The sequence below is a fragment of the Mesocricetus auratus genome, unplaced genomic scaffold, assembly GCF_017639785.1.
Source record: "Mesocricetus auratus isolate SY011 unplaced genomic scaffold, BCM_Maur_2.0 Super-Scaffold_100009, whole genome shotgun sequence".
Lineage (NCBI taxonomy): Eukaryota > Metazoa > Chordata > Mammalia > Rodentia > Cricetidae > Mesocricetus > Mesocricetus auratus.
The window spans coordinates 30564113-30584678 of record NW_024429193.1 but is presented as its reverse complement, the minus strand read 5'-3'; the positions used below and the strand labels follow the sequence as shown (position 1 = coordinate 30584678).

The 20566-nt window shown below is 41.3% G+C and overlaps 1 protein-coding gene across 2 annotated transcripts in view; it reads right to left on the bottom strand.

The window, feature by feature from the left end:
• Positions 1 to 20566, bottom strand: part of Alpk1 (alpha kinase 1) — a 111989-nt gene that overhangs the window by 59586 nt on the left and 31837 nt on the right. For both annotated transcript variants that reach the window (XM_040751816.1, XM_040751817.1), the window contains exon 2: positions 2319 to 2549. In XM_040751816.1, coding sequence (XP_040607750.1) covers positions 2319 to 2439 — 121 coding nt within the window. In that variant the 5' untranslated portion in view covers positions 2440 to 2549. The remainder of the gene's footprint in view (positions 1 to 2318; positions 2550 to 20566) is intronic.

Here is a 20566-nt window from a genome sequence, read left to right as displayed (position 1 = left end):
GTTGACAACCAGAGATGACTGCCATATCCCATTGAAATTGTGGCTTCCAGTTAAGCACCTCCTGGATCCTTATTCTGCATTAGCATTCCTAGGGGAGCATGATCACATTTGGCTGCAAAATATGTCTGTGTGACTGCTAGTCAGAGAATTTCAGTTTTTACAAGTGCAATGTGTGTGCAGAGCACATTTCTTCAAGGGTGTTTCTAAATCCAATGAGTAAGATGTCTGCTGGAGGTGGGTGGTCCAGTGAACTTACAGATAATGTCCCTTTCCATCCTCAGTGTCACAATTTGACTGTAAATAATCAAAAAGGGAAGAATAGTCACTTGATAATGAAAATCCCATTCCTGGCTTCATAGACTTCCATTGTGCTGTGAGTTGAATAATTTCTTCACAATATTGGGGGATGTTTCTTCTTCTGCCTTCTTCTATTACTATTATTAAAAGAGGATATGAATGTTTATCCTAGGCTGGTCTCATACTCTTGACCCTCCCATGCCAGGATGACAGGCATGAACCGCCATGCCCAGACAAAGAAAGCTTATTCTTTACCAATAGTTTATGTGTCCTCCACGACCCTTCTCCAAACCAAACTGTAAGTAGGCCAGTGGAACACACTGCAATATAAGATATCCCTGAAAGACAGGTCCAAAAGCTGTATTACATCTCAGTTTGCATTTCAGTTCTTGTTCCATCTCCCAGGTTGTCAGGAGCAGGGAGGAGAGAGATGGGGTTGATGGTAAAGACAGGAGAATATGCTGTGTCTACGTTCCCAAGTTTGCCAGCTGCTGTGCCCATAAGTGACCCTGTGCTAATATTTTTCTCTATGATTCTAGGCAGTAACAACATCCATAATGTCACAACCGGTGGACCAAAGCTGCTCACAGCCACCTGCCCACTGGAATAGGAGGGGTTCTGCACAGATGCAGACCACAGGAACCGTGGGGACCGTGCAAGTACACCACTCTGCATGTGAGCACTTACTGGTCATCTGGAATGATTTTTCAGTCTTGATTTGCCTTAGCTGAAACTAAACTCATTACTTCTCCTGTTCTGTGTCACTTGGGAAGAAAGTGTCCTCTGACTGAGGCCTTGGACTTCAACAGGGAGGGTATGAAGCCTAAGTGAGGACACACACTAAATACAGAAAGAGGACACTGGAAAAACTCTAGGAAAAAAACAAGAAAAACAACCCAACCCACACACAGACACAGGGCGACAGAGAACTGGCTGTCGCCTATTGGCCAGATGCCTAGACCCTGTGGCTGAGGACCAAGAACTGACATGAGGAGCCTGCGACCCCAGATTGACAAGCACAGGCAGCCAGCAGAAGATGGAAGCGCACACCGGGGTTTGCTTTGGGAACTGACCGCATGTACGGGACTTCATTCAGAAGGGAGCAGAATGACGGGATACATAGCTGAGACCCCCATAGGTACCTAACACGTCCTGTTAGACATCCATGTGCCCATATACCACAACTGGGAGAAAGCCCATCCCAGGACTTTCCCATTACATTTTATATCTTATTCAGGCATCTTACTTTTAAGTGAAACACTAAAAATACACAGGAAAAATACTAAAAGCACATACAAAGAAAATACTAAGCAGATGGAATGAAAATTATTAGAACAATTAAAAAAAACCTAAATAAAGAAGTTGCCTCTCCGAAGTTGGAGGAAGAAAGAAAGCTTTCGTAGTTTTCTAGATTGTGTGATTGGGATTCCCAAACACTGTCTGTAACTATAAATAGCATAAACCAAGAAGCAAGAAAACATCCAGGCCCTGACTGCGATGTAAACAGTCTTTCTTGAGATCATTGAATGCATTTTAAAAATGGCACGATGAGTTTGTTGGTGACAAAAAAAAAAAAAACAGAGACTGTCCATACTGGTGAGATGACCTATTTATGGAAGCCATGGAAGTCTATGGAAACTGGTGAAGCACAAACTCCTTGTTTGAGAAAAAAAAATATGTGCCACCATTCAGAAGTTGCTTCAATTTTTTAATAATTGAAATTTGTGTGCACTGGCCAACTTGGACCCTTTGTTCTTCCTGAACTAAACTGTTTCTTGTAGCCCCATGTTTACTGAAGCCTAAAATTAGAACTGACAGCAATTCTATGCAACAAAGTGGGCTTCTTCCCTGCCTGCCAGCCTGCAGCCCGTCCCATTCATATCCGGGAAATCCACTCATCTCTCGGTGGTCATCTGCCAGGAGAAGAAAACTAGGGCAGAGAGGAGAATGTGTCATCCAGGCAAGGATGCAAGCACTGAAGCTGCTGCCTCAACCCCTGGTGTCTCCCATCAGCACCTCACCTCTGCACCGCTGGTCCTCACTCTTGTCCTCTGCAGACACATCTGGCGTTTCCAGCAAGAGACGATCCAGTACTCGCTTACATTCACGCAACATCGAAACCACAGCATCTTGATTATTCATGATGATCGCCCACCCTCCAGGATGAATTGAGTGTCCCTGGGTCTACGGTGATCAATTACCTAGGAGAGGCATTGATTCTCAATAAAGAGGCCCCTTGAAGGCTGAGGTACCTGGCGAACAAAAGAGGGAGAAGGATGATTAACTAAAGCGTCATCAATTATCTGTGAGTCTCAAGCCGGGAGGGATAATAGAGCAAACACATGAAAATACATGACAGGCCCTGAGGATGCTGTTAGGGGAGTGTGTGAAATGATTGCAGGGTCTGATCTAGATGGGCGGTACCTCGAAGGCATGGAGTGCAGAAGGGAGAGAGTCTGGGTATAGGGCTTGGTCACCTACGGTGAGGTTGGTGAACTCACACGGGCCAAATAAAATGAATGTGCCCCATGATTTATGTACTCTCTGCATACTTCACTCAGTGCCTCTGGGTCCCAGTAGCACTGAGCTTTTTTCCTCTCTGGAAGTCTACAGGAAGCATCTGGCTGACAGTTCTAATAGCCATGCTCAAGCACATGGTAATATGAAGTTCACCACTTTCACAGCCCACTACTGATTTCCCCTGTGCAGTATTCTTCATGGTATTTAGCACTATGTAATTTGGATCAAGATAGGCAATGACAGATGCCAAATTTAAAGCTCTCCATTGCCAGGCATATTGCCAAGTAAAAGAGAGAAATGGTACTCCCGAAAACCCAATTTCCTGGAGCTTTGACGCGGATGGATCCATCATGTAGATAGATGGATCGACCGATGTTGGCAGATAACACATAAGTTAGTAGATTCCTTATGCAAATGTGAAAAAGCCCAAAGGAGTTTTTGCAGCCAAGGTATGTTTGAGAACAAAATAATTTGCTAGCACGGTGAAAATGCCTAGCCAATAAACAAAAAGCAATTCCTGGTTAACAAATATTTCGGTCTGTCTTCCTTTTGTTGAAGCAGTACCCTGTAAACAAAAGGCATTATTCTCTTTGCTTTCAACAGACCAAGGAGTGGCATTTCTCTAGTTTAGACATGCGTGTGTGTGGGGGGGTGTAGAAGTGCATTGTCAGTGCATGAGTCTCAAGGAAAAGATGGTAACAGTTACAGGGATGCCACCAGGGCCTCTGCCTCAGAGCTCATCCACACAATGACGGAGTGACCGGGAATGGTAATGCAGAGAGTTGCTGACTTGGTGTTAAATATGTCCTTCAATCTGTCCTATGGCCTTGCTTTTCAAGCATGCCAAACTAAGCCTTCAGGGTATCACAGGCTTATTTCAATCAAAAGAATCATGTATTTACCAGTGAACACGAACAGAGTGCTCAAGCTAAAATTTCATCATATTCGAAGAGCTTTCACATAAATGAGGTGTGAGAAATTAGTCACGAAATTATCTAAGGCTGAGAATAAATTTACTCTGTCTTTCAGTGTGCTTCAGAAAGGATTCCTGTACAAACTGGGTTGTTGCACTAAACTGTATCCAAAGCCCCTTTAACTCAGGTGTCTATAAGTCACAATGTTTTGTGCAATAAGCTGGCCCTTAGTGTGTCTAGCTATGAAGAGAACAGGCCTCAAGGGCTAGTCAGAATTTTATCCTCAGACAGCTGTTACAAACAAGTAAGGACTTGCTCATCCCTGTGAGCAACAAGCAAACAAGACATAATTAGTGGACTAGAGTGGGCCAGAGACCTTGTAACAGTAACATCACATTCCCACTACTCCAGATACTAAGACAGGCACTGGCAGGTCAGAAAGGGAAGAACAAACTACTGATCATGACCTGCATGTGAGTCAGATAATCTTTTGTTTAAGTCTCATATGAAAGCAAGATGCAGGCTGTCTTTCCTAGAATCCTTTTTTGAGGGAAAAGGCTGCATAACAATGGAGTAAGAAGACTAGTTAGTGCTCAAAAAAAGAAAAGTGTATTGCAGTATGGTCTTAGTAGCTTAGCATCCTTTCTTATAAAGGGAAGGCCATCATCTTGTAGAGCTCATAGAAGAAAGAATAGAAAGGAAATTCTCAAGGCCCTAAAGGGTACATGGTGTTACTATGAGGAAATGTGTTTTGATCGTTAACATAAAACATTAAGAACAAAATCCCTATCGGCAGTCACACTACCACAAAAGTAGAAGATAAGCAGGGTCAGACCTGGTTAGACGTTGGATGGGAGACTGAGGGAAAATTAGATCTTATAGGCACTGACAGCGACAATCTAGCTTCCAACCATTTCACATTCCCTGAGCAACCAATGAACACATACTCGCCACCAAAAAGCTTCTTGGACTGATAGGAGGTAGAACGGGATGGGACAGGAAGAAGATTAAATCTAATTGGAGAGCAAAGCATGGGGGGCTTGGTTGTTCTTGAGTTGCAGCCACTTGTTAGCACTTTCAAGCTACATAAAAGGAGGGAAGGAAGGGGAAACTAGAGAGCTGATGACACCCAAAGGCTGGACAAACTAAGAGGACACTGCCACCCACACTCCAGGGCCCAACAATTTGCACCCTCAGTGTAAGGAGCATCACAACAAACCCTCACCTTCCCCCCTCATCTTCCAGGAGAACTGCCTTTGCCAAAACACTCCGTTGTGAAGGGGATCAAAAATCTTCCCTTGAAAATTTGGGGCCACAAAGTCTATAAAACCTCTTCACAGTCATATAAAATAAAATGTAAAAATAGCATTAGGTTAATTCTTAGGCACCTCTCTAAGGAAATCTGACTTCAGTCTAAGCTTCAAGGGATTCCAGTCAGTGCTAAGAAATGTGATCTTGTGGACACATCTCACAAAATACCTATGGCATAAAGAGACAAAGGATGGAAGCAGAGATGACACAGTAAATCTGACCTACAGACTTCAGGTAGTGGACCCAGCAGGTATAGGCTACAAAAATGAATCTTTATCAAACTAAACAGTCAGATTGAAAGTATGAGTAAATACACAGGCTGCCTCCATGTGACCACCTGAAGAAGAATCAGAATGAGGAAAAACAGACTCTGTGAAAGAAATGGGAGGGAACTCCCACATGGCAGCACATGACCATCTGTAACTTCCGTTCCAGGGCATCCAGTACCTTCTTCTGGCCTCCACAGGTACTGACATATGTGGTGCACATGCATACATGTAGCAAAAACACCCATGCACATGAAATAAAAATAAATAAATCTGGGGGTGGGTGGAATGTATGAAGTCCTAAATTCAGGACTTAAAAATACTCCCAAGCTGCCAGCTGTGGGTTTTAGACAGTGATTCCTCCAGTAGTGCACAGGAATCCCTGTCACTGCCTGTGACTTAGGGATGGGTCACAGGAATCTCTGTCACTGCCTATGACCCAGGGCTGGGTCACAGGTAACCCTTGTCATTGCCTATGACCCAATCTTGAATGAGAATCACTTGCTTGAAACTGTGCTCTCCTAGAGGCCTGAGAACAGTGAACAAGCTCTAGACAGAGAGCCTGAATTTAAATCTCCTACAGGGAGAAAGACAGCTCTAGAAGGTAGCTGTGGAGAGTGAGGGGGCAGCTGCTCAGGAGCTAATAAGAGTAGAGGGTAGGAAACTTGGTGGAGGTTAGGAAAGTGCATATGGAACAGTAACACACACACACACACACACACACATACATGCACACATGCACGCACACATGGGTACAACCTCATTGGCCAGAAGCAGACCTCAACAACTGATAATAACTTGGGAGTTGGACTGGCTGACATCAGTGAATGGATCAATCTCTGAAGTCATCCACCTGCTGTTTCCCGCGAGAGCCCAAGACTCTGCAGCCCCAGACGACTACCAGATACACACAGCTGCAACCCTCCAGCCACATGAGTCTTGAAAATACAAAGATCCCGAGATGGGTCCTCTGCGTGTGCAAACCTCAGCTCTCTTGTTGCTTTCCATGTTCCCAGCACTCTTGGAAGGCACTCCTAGTGAGAAAACTAGTTATCTTAGGAGGGTAAAAGAGCCTGTCGAAACCACAGACTGCAAGGCTAAGTGTGCTCTGTAGAGGTTCCAGGGTTGAAAAATGAAACTCTACTAAAAGAGAAACGCTCCAGGACACATCACATACTCACCCAATGCAAGCTTAACACCAGCATAGGCCTCAACATCCACAGTCCAATTCACATATAGAAAAATGAAGATAGATTCTTACCTTTCACCTGTCACAAAAATCAATCCAAGTGGACCAAAATCTTTATGTCAGGCCTGAAAATCTGAAACTACTAGAGAACAGCCCAAGCAAAACATTCAGGATAAAGACATAGACAAAGACTTCCTGAAAAAGACTCCGATGGCACAAGAGATAATTTCAATAACTGACAAATCAGATTGTGTGGAATTAAAGAGATCCTGCACAACCCAGGAAACAATTGCTGGAGTGAAATGACAGCCTGCACACTGGGGAAAAGCTTAGCCAAAATATTCTTGGACAGAAGGTTTTCATCTAGAATACATAATTCAAAATCTAAACACCAACAAACCAATCATCCAACCAGTAAATAGGCTAGTGAACTAAATAGGTAGTTTTCAAATGAAGGAATGCAAATGGCCAATAAATATTTTAAAACTGTTCAACATCTTAGCCACTGGGGAAATGCAAATTAAAACAGTTCAATATTCCATAATAATAGCCAAGTAGAATGGCTGTTATTAAGACAGTAAATGAAAATAAACTCTGGTAATGACGTGGGAGTGGAACCTTTATATGCCATTGCTGGGTATAAACTCGTTCAGTCACTATGGAAATAACTATGGTGGCTCCTGAAAGAAGTGATGATAACACAGGTAGCATATGATCCAGCGATACAATTCCTTAGTATATTTCTGAAAGGACTCTAAGTCAGTAGCCCAGCCCATATAGACACTTTTACATCCTGTGTGTTGTTGCAGTATTCATAATAGCTAAGAAATTGAATCAACCTGGACGTCCATAATCAGAAAAGATAAAATATGGTGCATATATATACACAATGGGATTTCATTCAACTGTAACGAAAAATGAAATCATAACGTTCACAAGAGAATGGATATGACTCAAGATCATTATGTTAAGTAAAGTAATCCAGATTCAGGAAGACAAACACCACCTGCTTTCTGTCCCATTTGAACACAGGGATATGAGAACTATTAAAGTATGTAGATTAAATAAGGGTTGAATTTACATAGATAAAACATGAAACTATTTAAAAATTCTGTGTTCAATCTATGGAAGAATTAGATGATATTAGCACTAGCATAAGATAGGATATCTGAACTGGGTGACAAATTAGAACACACTACCCTAAATGCATCAGAAAAGGATAACAACATCTAAAATCCAAAAGAGAGTTGGAAACCTTGAATCCTGGCTGGGAAGAAGAAGAAGTTAAAAAATAAATGTGCTCAGGAGCTTTTTGAGCAGGAGAAGGAAATCATGAAAATATTCATGACCCTCGAGCAAGAAAATGAATAAATATCACACTGAAGCCAAAGACAAAGAAGACCTGAAATCAGTCAGAGAAAAAATGCCTTCAAAGAAATACATAGATTTTTAGGTGTCTGACTAAAAACAACAATGGAAACAAGAAGATACAGAAGGAAAACCTTCAGTATGCTGGTACATGGGTGCCTTGCAACATAAAGAGGGTTTAAAACAAAAATCTAGAGATCATTGCTAAACAAACCCCTAAAGTATAAACAGATTCTTAGTCAAATCTAAACAACACTAGGGGTATAAAGCTGCTTCAGGAATCCACCCCATAATGTTCTTCATTGCAGTATCATTCACAAGACGCAAGACAAGCAGTCAGCCTAAACATCCAGCACTGAATGTTTAAAAAGTGATAAGCACAATGGAGTCATACTTACATTAATGAAAGAAAGAATCCCCACCATTTGTGACAGTATAGTGGAACCAGGATTCAAATGAAATGGATTTAAATGAAATAAGCCAGATCTAGAAGGGCAAGTACCACATCATCTCCCCCGAGCATGCAGTCTAAACACATGAAGTTCACAGAGGGAGAGGGAATAATGAAGGTTGTCAGTGGACACCACTGCGGGAGGAGTAGAATGAGATGGTGGTCAAAGGATACAAAGTTTCAGTTAGACAAGACTCCAAGAGATTTACTACACAGCATGGTGATTATAATCAATGACATGTTAAACGCTTGACAATTACCCAGTAAACTTTAAATGATCTCACCACCAAATTAATATGTAAGGTAATACATGTTACTTAGCTTTCTTGAGTCATGCCACAGTGTATCCATATTCGCCAATTGTGTATATATCATTTGTCAATTGAGAAAGAACAGATTAGGGACTGAAGAGATGGTTCAGTGATTAAGAGTACTAACTTCTCTTGCAGAGGTCCTGGGTTCAGTTTGCAGCACCCAAATGGCAGCTCACAACCATCTGCGACTGCAGTTCCAGAGGCTCTGCAATCTTCTGACCTCCCTGGGCATCAGGCACACGCATGGTTCACACACACACATGAAGGCATAACACTTACACATATAAAAAGAAAACCATGAAAATCGTATGAAAAGGATAGCTCAAAAACATAAAGAACATAAGAAAATATACAAGTGATAATACAACATTATATAAGCCGTAAGATTAACTGATGTTAGCAAGTTCTTAGATCTGTAACTTGGCCAGGTCGGAGGGTGATTTTCATTTAGACAGTAATAAAACATATAGGACAATCCTTGAAATTTGAGATGACACATAAAACTCTGAACCTAGTAGAAAAAATGAAATACTGCAAAAGAAAGAGAAATAAAAGAAAGGATGAGGAAAAATAAACACAAGGGACAAACTAAGATGGTTGAAATAACTTTCAAATATGTTAGTGTTTCTAAAAATTGCTTCAGTTAAAAGTTAAAGATAGATTGCATTGAAAGTAGCTATATGGCATTGGTGAGATGGTTCAGCAGCAAAGAGCACTTGGCTATTCTTCCAGAGAACACAAGTTCTATTCCCAGCACCGATATGGCAGCTCACAATAGGTCTGTTACTCCAGTTCTAGAGGATCCAACATCTTCTTCTGACCTCCATGGATACCATGTTCCTGCTTCTGGCCTCCATGGGCACTATGTAAGCAAGTGATGTACATACACACATTCAGATGAAACACCATACACATGAAATAAATACTAATTAAAATTTTCTAAAGTAGTTACATGTATTTTCTAAAGCATAAGAGTGCAGAAAAATATAGAAAGAACACAGAAAAGCAGGGAAAGATACATTAGAAAAATAAAAAAGGAAGCAAGTGCAGCTGTATTACCACCATATAAAAAACAACTGAGAGGCGACTGTTACTACAGATAAAAATATCACTTCATCAGTGTGGCGATTTATTTTTGTGATTTATTAAAGATTGGCTGAGGATTCAGAAAGCAAACTCAGCCTCAAGCTATAGAAATCAGGCAGGGTAATACACACCTTTAATCCCAGCAGCTAGAAGCTAGGAGGTGGTGGCACACACCTTTAATTCTAGGACTCAGGATTAAGAGGTAGACAAACCTCTGTGAGTTCAAGGCCACCCAGATCTACACAAGATTGATCCAGTCCTAAAGAGAAACCACACAAAGATGATCTGAGCACAGGGGATCACGTGCCTTTAATCCCAGCTCTAGAGGACATAAAAGATAGGAGCAGGGTCTTCAGTAGTTAGTATGATGAACTCCTTCTCCAGCCACACTGAGGATACAAAGACATTGAAGTCTCAGGATTCTCCAGCCACACTGAGAAGAGGTTTCAGTCTGAGATTTGGTGGAGCCAGGACTGCATTTCAGTCTGAGGTAGAGTGAGAGCTACCACCCAGCTGCTTTGCTTTTCTGATCTTCAGCTTGAAGCTTGAACCCACGTATCTGTCTCTGGGTCTTTTATTTTTCGTCAGACTCTTGGCCAGGTCACCAGGAAGGTACAACATTTCTAACCTTGTATGCTTGATTCGTAGTCTCAATGCAAGTGAGGTAAAAAAGTTAGGGGCTGGCCACACAGCTTAGTGCCAGTGTATTTGCTTAGCATGCAATAAGATTTGAGATGACCCTATCCCCAACATCACACATACACACAAAGAGGGCTGGGGATGTAACCCCATTGGTAGGGTGCTTACTGACCATCCCTGAGATACTGGATTCAATCCTCAGCATGTCATAAACTGGGAATTATGGGAAATAGAAAAAGGCTGAAAAGAACGAAATAACAGTTTATATAAAACATTCCCTTTGGGGCCGGGCATTGCTGAGAGGGTAAAGCACTTGCTGTGCAAGCACAGGGACTTGAGATGTGATCCCCAGACCCACAGAAAGTCATCAACCCAGTGCCCCTGCAGTGAGCTGAGGACAGCAGAGCCCAGCACACAGCTGGGGGAGGAGCCTAATCTCAAACCATGAGTAAGGTGATGATAGACACCAGAGGTTGTCCTCTGACCTCCACAAGTGTGCCTTAGCTGGCACCGGCTGACTCCCATACATGCATGCAAACATGTACATGCATACACACAGGTGTGCACACAAACTCACACATACAGAAACACAGATTAAAAGAATTCAACAGGAATATCAACAAGGTAAAATACTAGCTCTTTCCAAGGAAGAATGAAATTGACAAACTGCTGGAAAAGTTGCTTGAGAAATGGACAGAAAACTAGGCTGGGAATAAAAAAACTGGAGAGAGAACATTGTAGTCTTTTATAAAGCTAATAAAATATTAGAAATGCTGTATACCAGTGACTCTGAAAACACCAACAAGGTGAATAATTTTACAAAATATAACTCAGAAATCAAGAAGAAATATGAAATTCATGTGATTCCATAATCTTAAAGAAATTTAGTAATTTAAAAATCTTCCTATGAAGAGAACAATCGGAACACCATATCATGTTAGCAACAAACCAAAAATCCAATCCTAAAGCAATAAATTGTTAGAAATAAAATTTAATGAAAGCAAACAGTTGCCATGGCACATATACATATGATTTTTATAAATTTCATATAAATTATTCAATACAATTACTTTATTTATAATTTAGAATTATTTGTGTAATCTACATAAATTGTATAATTACAATATGAAATTTAAAAATTTATATGAATATATATAAAATATATACAATATATGTAAGTATATACAGATATGTAAAAATAAAAATATATGTATACACAACAAATACATTATATTACATAAAAATAATATGAGATATATGTTTTATATATATAGTGCCTAAGAATAATTTAAGTAGCATATATATGGGGCTTTTAGAAGAGAAGTTATAAAGGTTCATGGAAAGGTAGTCCATATTTACATCTTTAAAAATCATTATTAAGACATCATATTTTCCCCAAATTAATCTATAACTTTAATGCAACATCAATAAGAATCTGAACATCTTTGTATGTATATAGATGTGTGACCTAAAAAGTCACCCTAAAATTTATATGGAAGAATAAAGAATAACAAAGGGCTAGACATATAACTCAGTAGTGGAGTTTGCTGGGTTAAAACAAAACAAAGCAAGCTAGAATCTAGACATACGAGATTAGGAAAAAAAAGGAGGGAAGAAAATTCAAGCATCAAATGCCAGTAGTTAGTAGTAAATGATATCAGATTGCATAAATTATTGGCACTGGGAGAAATCGACCTAGTAAATACACAAGGCGCTCAACAAAGACCCACACTTGTATAGAGACTTGATCACGACAGAGCGGTGTGTGGGCTAAAATGCTATTATCTAAGAATCAGTACCAAAGGCTTCCATGTGAAAAATAAATCTGTGCCTCATTTAAAGGATCTCACTAAAGGGGTGCTGAGGAGTGCCAAACAGATTTTGTTTAATTCCAAAGTGAAGACGAATTTTGAGATAAGTTCACATCGCAAACACTGCCATATCGATGTTTATGATTCAGTGGTTTTTACTGTTTTCACGACACATCCAGCCATCTTTGGCACCTAGCCCCAGAGCAGCCTGGAAAAGGAAGCTCGTCTGTGGTAAGCAGTCATTGCCCATCCTCTCCTCAGCTCTTGGGATCTGCCAATCTGCTTTCTACGTCCATTATTTGCCTGTCCTGGTGCTGGAAATGCGGTCATTCCACAGCACTCTCCTCTCATGTAGCACCAGGTTATTAACTGGTGTGGTGAGACGGACCAGTATTTCTCAGGCTGCTGACATTGTTCTTATTTTGCTTTCCTGTAGCTCCCTCTGAGTCTAAGGATGACCTTGAACCTCTGATCCTCCTGCCTCTACCTCCTAAGTGCTTGGTACCACCATCCCTGGTATATATGGTGCTGAAAACCAAACCCAGGGTTTGGTGCACCTTACCAACTGAGCTACATCCCTGGCCCAGCATTTCATTTCTTTTTATGCCTGAATAATCTCCTTTGTTCATACACTGATTGCATTTCAATTGCCCTTATGTTTCTATTATTGTGAATGTAGGTGGTATTCACACTACCATACAAGGCATTGTGGGTAAGATGTCAAGTCTTAAAAGAGGGTCTCTTTGAAGTCACTCTTCATTGAGGAAGTTTTGGACACTTGAAATAAAAGGAAAATTCTAAGGGAAAAGATTTATTTAATTAATTACAAAAGATTTGAAAAAACTATAGCATAAAGCAAATAAAGTGATAAATTACAGACAAAAATCTATGTATACCTAACTGGCCTGAAATTCTCTATGTAGACCGGGTTGGCCTTGAACTTACAGATATCTGCCTGCTTCCGCCTCCTAATTGCTGGTATTAAAGACTTGTATCATCATACTTTTTGTAAGGAAATATTTGTAGGTTTGGTGACTGATGAAAGATTTCTACCCAGAATATAAAAAGAATTCCCATAGGCCAACAAGAGAACAACAAACTATGTAGGGAGAAAAGAAAATACAAAAGACTTGGACATGTCACATAAGAGGAAACACAACAGTTAATAAACATGAAGAGTGTTTATTATTATTACTCATCAGGAAAAATGAGTTTCTGTTGTGTGAGGAACTATTTACTCCTTGATTAGAAAACTCTTTTAAAAAGCAATAATGGGAATTGTTGTGGAGAACACTGATGCTCCGTCACTAACCATTTACAGACATTTCACCCACTGCCCGAGCTTAGGTATAAACTCCAGCATAGAGAAACTGTCCAATCTGAGCCTTGCTGACACATACAGCAGTGTCCACAGTGGTGAAATCTGTACCAGCAAGGAAAGTATTCTTTTCTTACACTGTGTTACAATAAACAAAGGAATGCCTAACAGTTCCAGAAAACATCACAGCGATGTTCAGAAGCATAAACAAGTCACATGCAGGTATGGGCACGAATCTAATAAACCCCTGCATCTAAGTGATACATTGTGATGGGGTACAAACACATATGGTGAAGTCACAAAGGAAAACAATGAAATCATCTGCACTTAAAAAGTATCATTGAAAACTGCAAAAGTATAGAGCTAAAATATTTTAAATTTTTAAAAGAAGGAAAGATAAAGTAGAAATTTAGAATTGCTGATTTTTAGGGGAAAAGGGATGGAAGACTAAACGCAAACCCGTAGGCAGTACACTCTCTTGCTTAAACTAGATTGCGCCCCGTTCTCGCTGTATTCCACACATACAGTGCCAGTCTTAGATGTTCATAATATCTATTTGACAACTAAAACCCCAAAGGATAAAGTTGTAGTGAAGGTGTATTGAACAGATAATAAGTATCAGTTACTGCCCTGAGGGCTGGAACCTGTGACTCCAGGCAGAAATGGTTAGAGCCAGACTTGCAGATCAGAAAGGTCTCTTGGGCAGGCAACTGTGCTAAGGGGTGAGATTTGGATAATGACATGGACTGAAAACGTGTGGAGGAGACTCTCACGTGGCCGGTGAGGGAGGTCCAGAAAGCCTTGATAGGCAGCTTGAATCACTAGGTGAACAAACTCTAGACTGAAAGGGACATTTCTTTCACCCTTACATTCTGTTTGGGTAGAAAACAAAAACAAAAATCATGTTCTTAATTTTTAAAATTTATTTATTTATATACATTGGTGATTTGCCATGGGTGTCTGGTCCCCTGGAACTGGAATTACAGATAGTTGTGAGTTGCCATGCCGGTGCCAGGTATTGAACTCAGGTCCTCTGGAAGAGCAGTCAGTGCACTGAGCCATCTCTCCAGCCCTGTGTTTTGATCTTTTTTTAAGGATGAATAGATTTCATGGAATTTTGTTGAATAAATTTTATGAAATTTTGTCAGTTAAAATATTTTTTACATCTCTTTTCTTATCCAGTTTTCTTATCCAGTGTCCAGCACATGGACCACACCTTACTGAAACAGGAGGCTGGATGGTGAAGCTGCCTCCCGCCTTTGCCTCCCGTGTCCTGTGTCTTCCCTCTCCAGTTCCCTGCCACTGAGTATGTTTACCAAACTTTCTGTGCAAGAAAGTGCAATAGGAGTGTTCTGGGTCACAAACGGGCTAGGCAGTGGGCTCAGGAAGGAGGAAGGGGAAGAAGAGCTGTTGTGGCTTCTCCCGGCTACAGTTACCTGCTCCATCAGCCATGGTGACATCTGAAGAATTATTTGCCTGGCCCCCTGGCTGGAGAGCTGCATCCCAGGTCAAGGTGAACAAGCCTGCCATCTGGCCCTGGCTCCAGGCTCCTAAGCTGATGGCTTTGAAATGATCCTTCCAGGGGCTCGTCCTCTGTGTATTTGCACCCTAAGTGACAGGAGAGCACCCACATAAATGCCCTCCTTATGTCTGTCTCCTAATCCAGAGACACCATGGAGTGAGGAGCATCCGTGAAGCAGGAAAGTATTTAATAAACTTTGAAGGACTCTTATTTGAGGACTGCTCCCTGAGAGACAGACACTATCTACTCAAACTTTAGGAAAAAAAAAACTTTACGAGGAGAGGAAGCTGAGAAGGTCGAGATTTCAAAAACAGTTCAAGACTCTGACTTCAAAACATGTGGCTACTTCATTTCCCATCATATAGTACCAGAGACAGGAGAAAACCCCAGCAAGAATAACTTTATGGAAGACAGCTATTCTCAGAGGAAGAAATGAAGCATCCTGAGTATATGGTGTGTGCCGCAATGGGTGAGGTGTGGAAATGTCCAGCTTGTATTAACAGTCAGATAGCAAAATGCTGTGTATCTGTGGGGGCTGGAAGAAGAAAGCCAGGTGATGGTGTAGTGCATATATGGAAATAACACACGGTACTCTGGTATGAACTCACCAGGGATGTGTAGGAATGCACACTTTTAGATGAAATTGCTTTTATTCTATGTGGAGGTAGGTGTGCCTGATGAATGTATGTGCACCATGAGCTTGTAGTACCTTCAGAAGCCAGAAGAGAGCACTGGGTCTCCTGAAGCCAGTTATAGATGGTTGTTAGTGACCCAATACAAGGGGCTGGGTCCTCTGGAAGATCAGCAAGTGCTTTTCCTTGTTGAGCCATCTCTCCAGCCCAGGAAGACACACTTTTGATGAGAGCCATGAATGTGGGAATAAAGATTCAGAATGCAACAAAAAGCTTGCAAGTCTAATTATAATTCTCAAGTCAGAATAGCTCAATAATTTTTCAAATAACATATAGATTTTAATATGAGCCGTAGCACACAAAGGAACAGTTTAGGGAGAGAAGGGATGAGTGGGCTTTGAGATTATAGGGGCAAAAGGGGGAGGAGGAAGAGGAGGAGGAAGAGTAGGATGTAAAAACAAATAATTATGATTTCACTCTTAGTCATCAACCAATAGCCAAAATAGGTACCTGTAGTTTATAGTTAGGAATCCAAGATTTAAATTATACTAGCATTAGGCAATTAATGTCTCAGTTTCTGCAAGAGGCACAATAGAATAAATCTCACAGTTTTAAGGGGTCAGCTGAATTACATATGTAAATATATATAAAACATAAATCTTTAGCTAGTAAGTAATAAATGCTTTGTAGAGTTCAATGGTAGCTTTCAATAAAATTTCATGGAGCAAAATTTTAAATTTTTAAAAGGTCACCCAATTTTCCACATTTAACCCACCAAGATACTGCTGTTCTGCCATCTACTTGCCCAAACTCTTCAGTCCTACATTACTTTTCTAAAGGGTCATACGATTACTCCACATTTACCCAAGCAGGGCATTGCTTCCTGGATGGCTTCATTACTTACCATTTATGATTTTGAGAAAGAAATTTTCTTAGCCATTCACATTTTAAGTTCTTTACAGCTTAAAACCAATATTAAGGTACATGCTAGTGAAACTATCCTTTTAATAATTCCCAAGGACCACCTTTGGTTAACAAATAGAAATTCTGTTAGCAAACTGGAGAAGTATGGACAATTTAGATAATTCTGAAGAGAAAAATATATTTGCTTAAAAAGGAAAAAAATCCAAGCCCAGCCAACTAATTTGGTGAAATCAGCCATTTGCCTGTAGGCTCTCAGGATGTCCGGAAGGGGGCAGGGCTGAAATGATGGACAGAGAAGAAGCGTGTCCAAGATTGCAGCTCAGACAGCAGCAACCAGCCCCTTATCTTCTCTTTCTCTCTACACACACGCACAAACACACACCAATTCTGTTTATTCTGCACTTCAAATGTCAAAGGCACCAGGCAAGGGGCCCCTGGACTGACTATGGGGAGGACCACAGTCCTGAGCTGACATAAAATCTACCATGAGGCTGGGTAATTCACACAATGTGTGCATATCACCAGCAAATGATGGATCTTGGCAAGCAGCCTTCTGCTGACTTGGTAACAAGTATGGACTTACATGTTCAGAATAGTGGCAGACCACTGCCAGCATGGAGAGCTTCTTGGGTTGCTGAGCACATAGAAAGAAGTATGGCCTGAGGGCTTGTCATCTCCCCACCAAACTCCTTTAGTCCTGTGGCAGCTCAGCAGGCCTAGAACTTAGGGGTTCTTCAGGACAAGGAACTAAATAGGAGTTTACAGCTCTCGAGTGACCCAAAAGGAAGAACCCCTGAAAAGGTCTACAAAGAAATGGCAGCACATTTAATTGGTATTGTCCCTAAGCATCCTATAATACAGTCAAAGGCAGGGTCTCTAATATGGTTTATTGCTAAGCCACAGCCTTTCTTAAAAAACATAGCTCATCCTGTAGCCTGTAGCTCCCAGCCCACAAGTTATCAGGATCATTTGAAAAATGAGTACAGTTTTAAAATAACAGAATTCAGAATTCTAGTGTGTGTGTGTGTGTGCGTGCGTGTGTGTGCATGTGCATGTGTGTGTATTCATGCACACATGTTAATATCAGTGGTAAATAAAAGTAAATAAATGAAGCACATTAACTTTCATACAATTGGATGGAAATAATCATTTGTAGACTTCTCGCTCTGTTCTGTTTTTCTTGACAGTTTCTCTGTGTAACCGCGGGTATCCCGAAACTTGTTGTGTAGGCCAGGCTGGCCTCGAACTCAGAGATCCGTCTTTCTCTGCCTTCCAAATGCTGGGATTAATGATGTGTGCCACCACCAGTTCCTAGACTTTTCTTATCATTTGGCTTTGAGGCCAACTTAGATGTTTCAGACAGACTGCTTGTAAAATACTGGATGACATTTAGCATTTCCTGACTGGCACGCAGTATCTTGCATACAGTAATGTGGTGATTTTGAAGCCTACCAAGAGAATCAAAATAAACATTTTCAACCTCAGTGACAAATATCTGTAAGTAGGCATGTATGTATTTCCACTTCCGAATAAGTTTCCCTAGAGCAATATTCTGATTCACAAGGTCAATTTGTGCAAACTGAGACAAGTTTTATGGTCCATACTATCCTTCTTACCATTACCCGACTTAGACGGAAGGCGCAGACACTTAGATCCTAACAAAGAAAGTAGAAGGATTGTGTTTATAATCTGACTGTTAAAGAATTGTGATGCTAGCATTAATTAGAATTTATTATAATGTTGGAAGCAAGAAATATGGCCCATATGTGAAAATGGAGAAGTCAAAGTTTGCGGACTGGAGAGACAGACCAGGGTTCAAGAACCCCCAATGTTCAGTCATGAGGACTGGAGTTCAGATCCTGGCACCCAGAATTGCCCATAACTCCAGCTCCAAGAGATCTGGTGCCCTCATCTGACATCCTAGGGCACTTGCACATGTATATCCACTCACATAGACACACACTAGCACACGCACACACACATAAGCAAAAGCCTTAAAATGCTTTTTGAAGCATCAGTGAGTCACACGGCAGAAGCTAGATATGCATACAGTCTACAGCAGCTCAACGTGAGATTGCTCTGCGTCTATCTTTTTCTGGAGAAGAAAGTAACAGTCCCACCCCAAAACAGAAGAACTGATTAGTGATTCTGTGATGCACACTCAGGTCCCAGTCTCCTTTCGACGGCAGTGCTGAAACTCAGTTCTCAAATCTGTAGGCACCATAGCATTAAATGATACGTTTTCCCTGGGGAAACGGGATCCTAATTTTCCCTTGATACAAGTGGCAATATGGCTTTGAAGGGACCAATGAAGAGGTGAGCAAGGACTAACGAGGTCTAAGTGCTGAAGGTGTTCATAGATTAACCCTGACAGGAGGCAATATATCTCCTCCCAGGAGGCCTCGCGTAGTCAGCGGAGAGACTGAGGTCCTTATTTATGAGTGCAGTGGATCCCCCCCCAACCCCGTGAAATAAATCCAGCAATAACTTGGGGTGAAGCATTTTGTTTAGCAGGAAGCTGAGCATGCCCTGCAGATCATTTCATCCACGCCACTATGTGTGCGGCCCTCATTGCTTCCCCCGTGCTTTGTCTTGTGAAATCACAATGGGAAAATAGTACACATCAATAAAGAGCATTTTGCATTCTAGAACCTACATACTCCAAGAGAGGGAAGATGGACCAGATGAATGGTTGGCAGCTGGGACCCGGAGCTGGCTCACTTCTGGTCACATCAAATTGCATTTGAAACCAATAGGGTAGAAAAGAATTTATCTTCTATATTATATAACTGTATTTATAACAGCCTTTAGAGCAGCATTCTTGATTTACTTTTTTTAAATGTGGGTGATATAGATTCAAACTCAGACCCTCCTGCATGTACAGTGAGTGCTCTCACTCTCGGAGCCACCCCCCACCTCCCCATTGCGAGGTTATGTTGTTTTTTTTCTGGTCCCTAGTTTTGGTAGTAAACACCCTTGGACATCAGCCCCTATAGTGTGACAATTAGCCGGCACAACACAGCTCCTGCTTCATCCTGCTCTGCAGTTCAGCCCACCCAGTGTCTCCTCCATGTGTGATGAACAACACACTGTATTTTGAATCGGGGCCTGACTGTCTCCAGGCCTGCTAACGGAACATTCTCAGACCCCTCCTTTGCAAGATCCTGGTAATGTGTGCTTGGGAATCACAGCTGAATTTTAGTATTTTCTTAAGCAAAATGCAAACAAGAGGTTAAATGTTCAAAATAATCACACCACATACTTCAATGCTATCGGCAGAAACAAATGGGCATGAGCCATAACACTCCAGAATCACAGTGCCTAATAACACCGTACTGGGAAATCAGAGGCTGGAGCTGAATGAGGAGAGCCACCAGGCTTTCTCTGACCTCAACTTGTGCTTTTCTCCAAACAACTAAACAGATAAAAACAAAAATGATGAATTGCGGAAAAGTAAATCTCTTATTTTATCCCCCTTTAACACACTTGTTTGTTTGTTTGTTTTTATTTTTGTTTGGTTTTTCAAGACAGGGTTTCTCTTCGAAACAGTCCTGACTGTCCTGGAACTAACTCTGTAGACCAGGCTGGCATCGAACTCACAGAACATGCTGTTTCTTCAAATGTGGAGAGTTATATGGAAAAGCATTGTAGTGATGAAATTGATGAGAGATTTTGCACCATCGCAAGGCTTTCATTTTACAATTGTCCACCCAGAGCAAAGTCGAGAAGTGACAAGTGCCTGCAGCTAAGTACATTCTGTGACTTAGATACCGTGCTGTCCTCTGTAGATATGAAACTGTGAGACGTGGACTTTATCCCCACCCTGGAGATGTGAAATCTGAGGGCAGTGGAGGGTAAGTAACTTGCTGAGGCCATACACTCTGAAAGGGGTGTATTCAGAATCCCCACAACTCTTTGACCCCAAGGGTATTTTCAAAACCATTTGCCTACCAGCCTATGGCCACAGCCTGAATATTTCAAAATGTATCAATACACAGATACAG